Source organism: Agelaius tricolor, unplaced genomic scaffold (genome assembly GCF_023055355.1).
Source record: "Agelaius tricolor isolate 1412-34295 unplaced genomic scaffold, bAgeTri1.0.p SCAF_33, whole genome shotgun sequence".
Taxonomy (NCBI): domain Eukaryota; kingdom Metazoa; phylum Chordata; class Aves; order Passeriformes; family Icteridae; genus Agelaius; species Agelaius tricolor.
The window spans coordinates 3,098,859-3,111,825 of record NW_027269293.1 but is presented as its reverse complement, the minus strand read 5'-3'; the positions used below and the strand labels follow the sequence as shown (position 1 = coordinate 3,111,825).

Below are 12,967 nucleotides of genomic sequence, written 5' to 3'. Positions count from 1 at the left end.
ATAAGGTTGTGGTGACACATTCCAGTGGCTGGGACTGGGAAGATGCTCCCTTGCAGATGTTCCCCTGCCCTTCAGCCAAGGGAGAGGGCAGGGCTGGGCTGGGAGGTGAAACAAGGAGGTGCAGAGTGGATGTTGCAGCATCTCTTGGAGATCTGCTCTCACACAGAAGGGCCCGTTCAGGCACTGCTTGGGTTTGATGAGTTTGTGAGGTGTCAGAGCAGCCAGTGCCCATTCAGGACCTCTGATAACCTCAACACTCCTCACCCATCCCTGTGGAGCCTGAAGAGTAAAGAAAAACAGAGCTGCTGCTGCAGGCAGATGCCCCCTAAAGCCCTGTCCTTGTTGGAGTGGAAGGCTCTGAACCTTAATAAAAATTCAGAAAACCCTGCAGAGCTCCCAGAGGAACTTCCTGCCTCCCTGTCAGCAGTGATGTGATGCTCTCTCTGGGCTGCTCTGTGTGGCAGGGCAGTTGCTGTGCATTCTAATGGTTTTCCTGGAGGAGATTTGTGAGTGTTCCTAATGATCTTAGCTAGGAAATGAGGAAGGGCAAGGTTAGCGCCACAGGGAAATCAAAGGAGAACCAAATTACATCAAGTCCAATTAAATTGTTTCTATAAATTATCAGAGCCACGTTCCTGCATGGTGAGGTCATTGGGGGAGTTAATAAAACATGTTTGTTGGCTGCAGGGACCCCTGGGAACCTTGGCCTTTATTATCCTCTGGCGTCTGCCAGACGCTGCAGAGTGTCAGGAGCACAATCAAACCTCAGCACAGAGCTCACCCTGCCCTGCTCATCTGCTGCCTTGCAGGGCACACGATTTCTTCCATTTCTTCAGCTGCAGGGGAGGAAAAGTGTGTCTAAAAGTTAGCCTCAATCATTCTCACTCTGCTGGTTGCACCTTTTTTTTTTTTTTTTTTAATTTTTGATGCATGGCTTTTCTCTGCCTAAATCATTCTCACTCTGCTGTTTGCACTTTTTTGATGCATGGCTTTTCTCAGGGTGTCCAATGTATTCTCAAAGTGTCCATGCTGTTCTGCAGAGAGCAAAATGTATCTTCCTGAGTTGGCTGTGTGGTTTTTGTTTGGATTTTGTTGGTGGTTTTTGTTTGGTTGCTATTGTATTTGCTGGGAAATGTCCCGGCCAAGGCAGGAATGATGAATCTGAGTCCATGGTCTTAGAAGGTTAATTTATTACTTTCTAATACTATATTAAAGAATATTATTACTTTCTAATACTATATTATATTAAAGAATATTGTTACTTTACAATACTATATTATATTAAAGAATATTATTACTTTACAATACTATATTATATTAAAGAATATTATTACTTTATAATACTATATTATATTAAAGAATATTGTTACTTTATAATACTATGTTATATTAAAGAATATTGTTACTTTATAATACTATATTATATTAAAGAATACTAAACTATACTAAAGAAAACAGAAAGGATTCTTACAGAAGGCTAAAAAGATAATTAAGAACTCATGATTCTCTCCAGAGTCCTGACATAGCTTGGCACTGATTGGCCAAAGAGTAAAAACAATTCACACCATAAACCAATGAAACAATCTCCAAACACATTCCACACGAGCAAAACAGAGGAGAAGCAAATGAGATAAGAATTGTTTTCCTTTTCCCTGTGGCTTCTCAGCTTCCTAGGAGAAAAATGGGGATTTTTTCAGAGAATGTGAATGCTACAAGTTGCCTTTTTTTTTTAATATAACAAGTAATAAAGCAATTCCAACTCCTGAGACTGGTACATCTACCTGGCCTCTTTCCCCTGTGAATGTAGGAAGAAAGAACAGCTGTAGAAAAAGCAAAACACTTCCTGGAGTCCAACCTGTACTCAGCAGAAGATCCCTACACCACTGCCCTGAGCGCCTACGCCCTGACCCTGCTGCACAGCCCCAGTGCAGCTGCCACGCTGCGCAGGATGAACAGCATGGCCATCACCCAAGGTAGGAGCTGCTTCTCCTCACAGGTGCCTTTGACAGGAAAAAGGAGCAGAAACCTGGTGGGTTTTGTGCTATATGAATTGATAAGGGAGATTCTGCCAGCTGGAGTTGAGCAGAGCTGTTTGGAAGTTTGCTGTGTTCCTGTGTTCTTCACTATTCTGTCCCCACACCATCCAAACACAGCCTGGATCATCTGAGCTGCTGGACAGGATGGGGTCTGAGGGATCAGGGATTCCTCACTGACAATTTCACTGAAAGAGGCTGATTTTGGGAAAAAAAATTAAAAAGAAAAGAAAAATCCCATCTTTCTAAAGTGATAACATTTGTGTTCGTATGGAAATCATCACAGGTTCCTTTGATAGGAAAAGGGAGCAAAACTTGATGGTTCAAATTTCCAGAATTGAATTAATGAGGGAGATTTGCTGTTTGGAAGTTTGCTGTGTTCCTGTGTTCTTCACTATTCTGTCCCCACACCATCCAAACACAGCCTGGATCATCTGAGCTGCTGGACAGGATGGGGTCTGAGGGATCAGGGATTCCTCACTGACAATTTCACTGAAAGAGGCTGATTTTGGGAAAAAAAATTAAAAAGAAAAGAAAAATCCCATCTTTCTAAAGTGATAACATTTGTGTTCGTATGGAAATCATCACAGGTTCCTTTGATAGGAAAAGGGAGCAAAACTTGATGGTTCAAATTTCCAGAATTGAATTAATGAGGGAGATTTGCTGTTTGGAAGTTTGCTGTGTTCCTGTGTTCTTCATTATTCTGTCCCCACACCATCCAAACACAGACTGGATCATCTGAGCTGCTGGACAGGATGGGACCTGGGGGATCAGGGATTCCTCACTGACAATTTCATTGAAAGAGGCTGATTTTGGAAAAAATAAATGAAGAAAAATCCCATCTCTCTAAAGTGATAACATCTGTGTTCATATGGAAATCATCACAGTTTCCTTTCACAAGCACATTTGGGCTACCATGAAGCTCCTTTGTGCCCTCTTTGGGATCAGTCCCTTGGTAGGATCCTTTAAATCCTATCAGAACAGGAACACCAACAGGACAAACTCTAAATCTGGACTTTTTTCAGTAGATTATAAAGAAAGGAAAAAAATTAAGAGGCAAAATTTTTATACAAACCCAAGGTGGCACAGTAAGGCAAGGATGCTCCTGGCTCTCTTTGGAGAGGGCTCCACACATGTGGCTGATGCTGAAGGAAGGCAAGTGCAGCAAAATCAGAGAATATTCTGAATTGTAGGGGACCAATTAATGAGTGAGTGTCCCACACAGAGATCAGAGCCACAGCCCTGGTGTTCAGTTCAGTTCTCAAACCAGCAGAGTGATTTTGAGTTGTTCAGAGGCTCTGCAGTAACACCTGTAGAGGTGTCAGAGGCCCTGCAACACCTCACATTCCCTGCTGGTGTATTTAAATCCAAAATCCAAGATCATCTGATCTTTTTTGAATGATCTCTGTCATTCCAAAGGGAGCCCAGGGACTGGATGTCCAGGAGGAGGGACAGGGAGCTCAGGGCAGGGAGCAAAAGTGGAATTTGACTCTTCCCTTGCACAGAGGCTCAGCTGCTCTGATAACAGCCCTGTCCCTCTGCCCTCTTCTCCCAGATGGATTTACACACTGGAGCCTCACAGGAACCCTTGTCACTGATGAAGACACCTTCATGGGGTTTAATGATGGACTCTCTCAATCAGGTATTTGGGAATCTGGAGGCAAAGGCAGAGAAAAGGGAAGGGGATGCCACAACCAGCCTGCATGTGTTGCAGGGAATGGTTTATAAAATATAAGGTGTTCTGGAATTGTCACTCAGTCAGGGAAGGGTCCAGGGAAGAGAGAGCTCAGGAAGGCAGGTAACATGGTGCTGAAAGAATAAATGAGAGGCAGAGTAAGATGTGGTCCAGACAGGACAGGTTTTTCAGCCCCAGATGTCTCATCAGCTTTCACTCCAGTTTTATAGAGACAGAATCCCAAGTGATTCTCACTCTTCTGTCAGGGAGTAATCATTCAAAATGGAAATCTGAGGGAATTCAAATAAATTTAATTTTAGAACTATTTGTCTTTGTGTTTTCAAATGAACATAAGGATTGTAGCACTGACTCTTCAGCTGGTTTTTCTACACTTTGGCTGTCAAAGCCACAGAAACTGAATGATGCTGTGATTTTCAAGCCACTTGAAGCCATTGACCTTTTGGATATCATGTAGGTGCAGCAGTGCTCAAGAGGGATCTGACTGGATATTGTATGAAAATCTCTAGGGCAGGGCAGCAGCAGAGTAGAACTGGAGTGGGAGAGGAATTACTTGTGGGATACAGTCAAGAGAAAGGAGTTTATTGTGTAAATATCTTTATTCTTGGCTATCTATTGCCTGAAGAGAGGCTTTTGTTGAAAGCAGAGATATTTTAGGCAGGTGAAGCACCTGGGGTGCAGACATTTTAACTTCCCTTTTCCTGTGTTTGCTTCTACAGACTCTTTAACTTTTTAGAATTATTTTTCAGTTAATCAATATTCATAGAACTATCTCTAGACCTGGATTCTCACATCTATGTGGTATTTTGATTTTTTTTTTTAATTTAAATTCACACCTCTTTCAGTTGTTTCTGCAGAGGTGGAAATGACATCTTATGCCCTTCTGACCTACACACTCCTGGGAGATGTGGCCTCTGCACTCCCTGTGGTCAAGTGGCTCTCACAGCAGAGGAATGCACTGGGAGGATTCTCATCTACTCAGGTGGGCAGCCTCTGGAACAGCTGGGGTGCATGCATTGGCAATTGATCCAGGAATGTGGAGTTTCCATCTTCCTGACAGAAATTATTTGTGTTCTGCTAAGAAGAAAAACTTTCCACGGCTCTTTACTGCTTTCTCCTCAGGCTGGTAGTTTGAAAGGAACCCAGAGTTTGTCCTCACAGGTGCCTTTGATAGGAAAAGTGAGCAAAACCTGATGTTTCTTTTGCTATATGAATTAATAAGGGAGACTGTGCCAGCTGGAGCTGTTTGGAAGTTTGCTGTGCTCCTGAATTCTTCACTATTCTGATTTCTCCCTCTTCTGGCCCCCAGGACACCTGTGTGGCCCTGCAGGCTCTGGCTGAATATGCCATCCTTTCTTATGTTGGAGGAGTCAACCTGACCATTTCCTTGGCTTCTACAAACCTGGACTACCAGGAGACCTTTGAGCTTAACAAGATGAATAAAAAAGTCCTTCAGACTGCAGTGGTAGGTGGTTTTGTGCAGGCAGGGTTTTAAAGCAATCCATGTGAGCTGGGTTCTGAATGAGGACTTGGATCAGTGATGGTAAAAGCAGAAGTGAAGCACTGAGACCTGTGGGGACTTTGTGTGGGTTTGTGGCTGGATTCTGCTGGGAAGGAGGCAGCACTCCTAATTAAAGGCATTTTTCACCATAACCAATGGCTGATGTTGATTTTGTGCTGCTGTTTGTCTCTGCCATTGTAAGTGCAGGTGGTGAAGAGACTAAGCCATGCTCACTTCCCTTCTGCAATGTCCTTTATAAAGGTATTTTGTACAGAACAGAGTTCATTTAATATTCATTTCCATTCTGAGCACCATGCCTTGTCTTGTGCATTCTCCCCAGATCCCCAGTATTCCAACAGGGCTGTTTGTGAGTGCCAAGGGTGAAGGCTGCTGTCTGATGCAGGTAAGTTTGTCATGGGGCTGGAGAAGGCATGGCAGCAGATGATCTCTAACCTCACAGCCTGATTGCTGCTTTTCTAATCCCACTTTGCTGTGAGGAAGGACTTACACTTGGAATTTCTCTCAAAATAATTCTGTAACTCTTGGTGTTGCTTTAATTTGGGAAGTGAATGTGGAGATGTCTATGTAAGCTCTGGTAGAGCTTAGATAGAGATAGAACTGTGTGTGTTATTGTAGCAAATAACAATCCCCCCTGAGTGGGGAATAATTACTATTGACTCCATGGCTCCAATAATTAGCATTGACTCCATGATTGCAGGAGGCTGATCAATTGCTTTATTAAGCTGTACTATATTATACTATAATATACTGTACTATAAAGAAACTCATAGCCTTTATAGACTGTCTGATACAGTTTTAACTTAATTGGTCAATCAATCCAAACACCATCCAGTGTCCAATTAAGAAATCACCTGATTAATTGCTTTACTAAACTATACTATACTATATTATACTATACTATACTATAAAGAAACTCATAACCTTCACAGACTGTCTGATACAGTTTTAACTTAATTGGTCAATCAATCCAAACACCATCCAGTGTCCAATTAAGAAATCACCCTTTGGTAAACAATCTCCATAACACCTGTGCACAACAACAGGTGCAGCAAATGGAGACATGAATTGTTTCTCATTCTCTTCTCTGAACTTTCTCACAGCTTCCCAGGAAAATCCTGGGAGAGAACCATGTCTGTCTGTGTTCAGAGGATATGTGATTACCACATGTGGTAAAGCCTCTGTTGCCTCCCCCTCTGAGGAGCTCTTGTGTCTGCTGGATGTTTGTGGACACTTTTTTGTGTCAGTGTCAACATTACGTTGGATTACTGTGACCGTGTTCACAGGGGTTCTTGGATGAGGGGAGAGATGAGGATGTGACTCCATGTTTCAGAAGGCTGATTTATTGTTTTATGATATATATTATATTAAAACTATACTAAAAGAATTGAAGAAAGGATTTCATCAGAAGGCCGGCTAAGAATAGAAAAAGAAGGAATGATAACAAATGCTTGTGTCTCTGACAGAGTCTGAGCCAGCTGGGCTGTGATTGGCCATTAATTAGGAACAACCACAATCCCAGCTGCACCTGTTGCATTCCACAGCAGCAGATAACCATTGGTTACATTTTGTTCCTGAGGCCTCTCAGCTTCTCAGGAGCAAAAATCCCGAGGAAAGGATTTTCCATCAAAGATGTCTGTGACAGACTACAATGGAGCTGTAATAACCCACCCTGATTAGCTTTTATTTCCCCTCTTCCCGCTGCAGATTGATGTCACTTACAACGTGCCTGATCCCATAGCCAAGCCAGCCTTCCAGCTGCTGGTGAACCTGAAGGAGCCCAAGGCAGAGCAGCCCCTGCCAGCCCCGGCCCCGCTGCGCTCGGGCTCAGGCTCCGAGCGCCGCCCCGGAGCCCTGCACAGGGACAGGGCCCTGGGGGACGACGAGGACCCGGCCTCAGACCAGGACCACCGGGAGTACAAAGTCATCCTGGAGACCTGCACCAGGTAGGAAAGGCCAGTCCTGCCCCCCACAGAATGTTTGGTTTGCTGGTCTTGGTGTGCATTGTCACCGAAGGGGTATCGGGGACAGACAAAGGTGATACACAGACTCCATCATCAGAAGGCATGAAAAGGCCTTTATTATTAGAAACCCACAGTTCCTACAGAAACAATTTTCTTTCTTCTCAAAAGAAAAAAAAAAGGGCAGAAATTTACCTCTTTATACAAATATTAAAAATAAATAATAATAAATATTTATATATAAATGTATAATATAGATAATATATTATATTTATATATACATAATATAGTTTGTAAATATCTATATTATATATAGTGTCTATATCCTGGAGACCTGCACTAGGTAGGAAATGCCAGTCCTGCTCCTCACTGAGCTCTTGGTTTGCTGGTCTTGGTGTGTGCTTTGTCACCAAAGGTGTATCAGACACAGAAAAAGTGATACAGAAACTCCATCATCAGAAGGCATGAAAAGTCCTTTATTATTAGAAACCCACAGTTCCTACAGAAACAATTTTCTTTTTCCTCAAAAGAAAAAAAAAAAGGGCAGACATTTACTATTGCCCTCCTCTTTATACAAATATTAAAAATAAATAATAATAAATATCTATAAATATATAATATATATAATATATTATATTGATATATACATAATATAGTTTGTAAATATCTATATTATATATAGTGTATATATCCTGGAGACCAGCACCAGTAGGAAATGCCAGTCCTGCTCCTCACTGAGCTCTTGGTTTGCTGGTCTTGGTGTGTGCTTTGTCACCAAAGGGGTATCGGGGACAGACAAAGGTGATACACAGACTCCATCATCAGAAGGCATGAAAAGTCCTTTATTATTAGAAACCCACAGTTCTTACAGAAACAATTTTCTTTTTCCTCAAAAGAAAAAAAAAAGGCAGACATTTACTATTGCCCTCCTCTTTATACAAATATTAAAAATAAATAATAATAAATATATATAAATATATAATATATTATATTTATATATACATAATATAGTTTGTAAATATCTATATTATATATAGTGTATATATCCTGGAGACCTGCACCAGTAGGAAATGCCAGTCCTGCTCCTCACTGAGCTCTTGGTTTGCTGGTCTTGGTGTGTGCTTTGTCACCAAAGGTGTATCAGACACAGAAAAAGTGATACAGAAACTCCATCATCAGAAGGCATGAAAAGTCCTTTATTATTAGAAATCCACAGTTCTTACAGAAACAATTTTCTTTTTCCTCAAAAGAAAAAAAAAAGGGCAGAAATTTACTATTGCCCTCCTCTTTATATAAATAGTTAATATATACATATAATATTTAGATATTAAATATATATTGATCATAAATAATAATAAGTATCTAAAATCTATAAAATATTTATAATATAATATATAAATATATAATATTCATACATATATACATAATATAGTTTGTAAATATATATATTCTATATTATATAGTGTATATATCTTTACACATATATAGTGTTGTCTGTCAATCTTTGGCACATTTTTTAATCAATGCCAGAGTACCACTGAGCCAGACCATGAAGAAGAGATGATCTGGAGAACTGGACTAATGCTTACAGCCCCAAAATTGTCAGGGGCTGTGTTAGCAATGAGGGGAAAGAGCTGATGCTGAGGACTGAATCAGCTCACACAGATCTAAGACCTGGTTGGCCTTTAGGAATCATCTTTCACCTACTGGTCAAGAAGGGACAGCTCCTTCTTATATTATCACTGAGTTTCATTATTGCCTCTCCAAACCCTGAAAATGACAAATGTGATGTGATTTCTTTGTATAAGGAGGAAAAGAAAAAATTCTGGATTATTTTCACCACAGAGTCATTCCAAATTACAAATGTGATGTGGTTTCTTTGTATAAGGAGGAAAAGAAAAAATTCTGGATTATTTTCACCACAGAGTCATTCCAAATTACAAATGTGATGTGGTTTCTTTGTGTAAGGAGGAAAAGAAAAAATTCTGGACTACTTTCTTAAAACTCTCAAAGAGGAAGGTAAATTCAACTGGTTAACTAATATCTTAATTGTGTCAATAGTTTTACAAATATTACTGACTTGACTTTATTATTTAGAACGAATTTCATGTTTGTGACCAGGAGCAGGGCAGGTGCTGCTTCTCTACAACAGGAGAACTCCAGAGAGTGCCTCAGATGGAAATGGAAAATTGTGGCTGCCTTATCAGAGCTTAATGGGAAACTCTGGCTCCCTTATCAGCTTCTGTCGCTTCCTTCCTGCAGAGACGAGGGCACACAGAGACTGCAGGGCCCCAGGAAAAGCTGGGATTTGTTTTTCTTGGCCCAAACTTGCCCCTGGTCCGTGGGGATGTGTTGTGGCACAAGCACTGCCCCCAAGTGTCACAATGTCACTGTGCCAACCTCTTCTCCCCCTGCCCGAGCCCTCAGCCTGTTTTGGGGAGAGGATGAAATTCCACAGTGGTGTCAGATGCTGAGGAGGCTGCCCTGCATCAGCACAACCTCTCTGCTGATAGCTCTGAAACTCCTGTCCTGGGAATTGCTGCAGCTGAGGCAGAAATTTGAGAAGAAGCCCAGTGCAGGGAGATGGATTGCTTGGAAAGGAAACAAAAGCAAATGAAATCTTCCTTTCCTCCCCTTCTTGCTGTAATGATGCTCTCAGCTCCATCATCATCATCTTGCTGGGGCAGTGTGAAGAGAGGAGTGCAGCTGAGGGTGACAACTGAGCTGTTTTGGAGCTGGGGGTGTTCTCAGGATGTGATGAAGTGTTGCCATGGCCAGTGACATCCCTGGGGCACTGCTGAAGGGTTAGGGAGAGCCCAGGGTGGAAAACAGAGCTGTGATGTGTAACAGAGGCTGGGGAGATGCAGGCAGAGGGATCCTGGATGATTTATTTGGGAGTGTGGCTCTGGTTGAGTACACTTTGCATGCTCTTGCATCTTTTTGTGCCCATTACCAGGAGGAGCATGGAGTCAGATGGGAATTGAGGGATCCTGGATGATTTATTTGGGAGTGTGGCTCTGTTTGAGTACACTTTGCATGCTCTTGCAAGTTTTTGTTCCCATTTTCGGGAGGAGCATGGAGTCAGATGGGAATTGAGGGATCCTGGATGATTTATTTGGGAGTGTGGCTCTGTTTGAGTACACTTTGCATGCTCTTGCATCTTTTTGTGCCCATTACCAACAGGAACATGGAGTTAGATGGGAATTGAGGGATCCTGGATGATTTATTTGGGAGTGTGGCTCTGTTTGAGTACACTTTGCATGCTCTTGCATCTTTTTGTGCCCATGACCAACAGGAACATGGAGTTAGATGGGAATTGAGGGATCCTGGATGATTTATTTGGGACTGTGGCTCTGTTTGAGTACACTTTGCATGCTCTTGCATCTTTTTGTGCCCATTACCAGGAGGAGCATGGAGTCAGATGGGAATTGAGGAGGTTTAATGGCTCTGGGAGCCCTGAGTGCCTCACCCAGAGCCTCCTCATGCTACTGTGAGCCTTGGGCTGGGGTGTGGCACCCCAATCCCTGAGCTGAGGGGGCTCCAGAGAGAGGAGCCAGCTCAGAGCTGGCAAATCTGGTGCTGGAAGCCGTGGGATTGTGTTTTCTCAGAGCTTTCCCCATTCTCCCCTCATTTTCCCTCATTTTCCCCCTATTTCCCTGCTGGGCCCAGCCCAGGTAGGGCACAGCAAATGGGTGAGCTGCCAAGGAGGGAGGGCTGGGAGCTGCTGGCAGCACAGAGAAAAGGAGCCCCCCCTTGTTCTGGAATTCCAGGAGCTGCCTAAGGATGGACACTCCTCTGCCATGCTGCAAAAATTGAGATTTTGCCCCTTCTCTCCACGCCTTTCTTGTGTGGGGTTTTGTGCACATTTATAACAACTCAATTTCAGAGATTTTTTCTGAGTTTTCAGTTATACTCTGGAGGATGATACAGGCAGTGATTTAACAGCACTTTACTGACTCATTAGCAGAAGTCCTTTTCTCAGTGCCAGGGGTGAAACAGGCATTTATGGAAGCCCAGGACTGAATGACCTTGCCTGGTGTCAGGGATTAGCATCCCTTTCCCACCACAGTCCATCCACAGCCCTCCTCTCAGGGTGGAACAGAAGTTTCTCCTACTCCAAGGGTTTATTTCCTTTTCCCAAGGGCATTTTCTCAGTGATTAATTGAAAAAGAAAGCAATCAGCCCCACAGGTGACTGCATCCCTCTGCTTTTCTGCCTCTGTGTTCCAGGACATCTCCTACCCCCTGTGAGCTGGGCATCATTTTGTTAAATAAAAGCAGAAAAGAGGATTTTTAAAAACCAACTTGTGGCTTGTGGCTTTTTCCAAGCACTTCAACAAGGAGAGCCTTTTAATATGTTATTTTTTTTCCTTCTTCTGGAGTTGGTTTCTCCATTCTGAGTTGCCCATGGATCCTGAGTTTGTTCCCATTTTCTCTGTTTTTGTTCCCATGGGAAGATGGCTGCACTCTGGATCCTCAAACATGGCTGTGTTGGAAGTGCCTTTGTTCTCGGGGTTTCGGGCAGATATTGAGAGCCTGGAGCAGGTAAGGGATGGAATTGGAATGGGATGGGATCAATGGGATGGGATTGGGATCAGTGGGATGGGATCAATAGGATGGGATGGAATGGGATCAGTGGGATGGGATTCGGATGGGATCAGTGGGATCTATGGGATGGGATCAATAAGATGGGATGGGATCAATGGGATGGGATCAGTGGGATGGGATCAGTGGGATGGCATGGGATCAATGGGATGAGATCAGTGGGATGGGATTGATGAATCAATGGGATGGGATCAATAGAATGGGATAAGATCTATGGGATGGGATGGGATCAATAGAACGGGGTGGGATCGATGGGATGGGATCAATAGAATGGGGTGGGATCAATGGGATGGGATGGGATCAATAGAATGGGGTAGGATCCATGGGATGGGATCAATGGGATGGGATGTGATTGATAAGATGGGATAGGATCCATGGGATGGGATCAATGGGGTGGGATCAATAGGATGGGGTGGGATCCATGGGGATAGGATCAGTGGGATGGAATCAATGGGATGGGATGGGATCAATAGGATCCATGGGATGGGATGTGATTGATGGGATGGGATCAATAAGATGAGATAGGATCAGTGGGATGCGATCAATGGGATGGGATGGGATCCGTGGGATGGGATCTATGGGATGGGATCCATGGGATGGGGTGGGATCCATGGGGATAGGATCAGTGGGATGGGATGGGATCAATAGGATCCATGGGATGGGATCAATAAGATGGGATAGGATCAGTGGGATGCGATCAATGGGATCCATGGGATGGGATCAATAGGATGGGATAGGATCCATGGGGATAGGATCAGTGGGATGGGATCAATAGGATCCATGGGATGGGATGGGATCAATGGGATGAGGGTGCAGGGTTGAGATGTGGATCTCTGCCTGGGAGGGGTTCCCTCTGAGGGCCAGGAGGAGGCCATTGAGTGTCAGAGCACTGCTGAAAAGATGCAATTAACGTTGAGAAAGGGGAGGAAGAGATTCCACTTGTCAAAAAATCTCTCTGAAATGAGGGAACAGGCATTCAGAGCAGGCTGAGCAAACCCAACCTGGCCAAGCCAGTAATTAACTGAGAGCCCTTGGAAAAGCTGAGGTGCAAATGTGCTCTAACAGGAGCTGTTTATGGCTGCTTAGTGAGCTGTGTTATCTCCAACATCTGGATCCCATTTCTTTGGAGGCTCTGTGTCTTGGAATTTTTTTGCCCT

At 43.3% G+C, this 12,967-nt stretch overlaps 1 protein-coding gene across 2 annotated transcripts in view; it reads left to right on the top strand.

Moving 5' to 3' along the window:
* Window positions 1-12,967, top strand: part of CPAMD8 (C3 and PZP like alpha-2-macroglobulin domain containing 8) — a 69,053-nt gene that overhangs the window by 37,109 nt on the left and 18,977 nt on the right. For both annotated transcript variants that reach the window (XM_071451774.1, XM_071451773.1), the window contains exons 30-36: window positions 1,808-1,973; window positions 3,589-3,675; window positions 4,572-4,708; window positions 5,036-5,191; window positions 5,568-5,630; window positions 6,953-7,191; window positions 11,663-11,750. In XM_071451774.1, coding sequence (XP_071307875.1) covers window positions 1,808-1,973; window positions 3,589-3,675; window positions 4,572-4,708; window positions 5,036-5,191; window positions 5,568-5,630; window positions 6,953-7,191; window positions 11,663-11,750 — 936 coding nt within the window. The remainder of the gene's footprint in view (window positions 1-1,807; window positions 1,974-3,588; window positions 3,676-4,571; window positions 4,709-5,035; window positions 5,192-5,567; window positions 5,631-6,952; window positions 7,192-11,662; window positions 11,751-12,967) is intronic.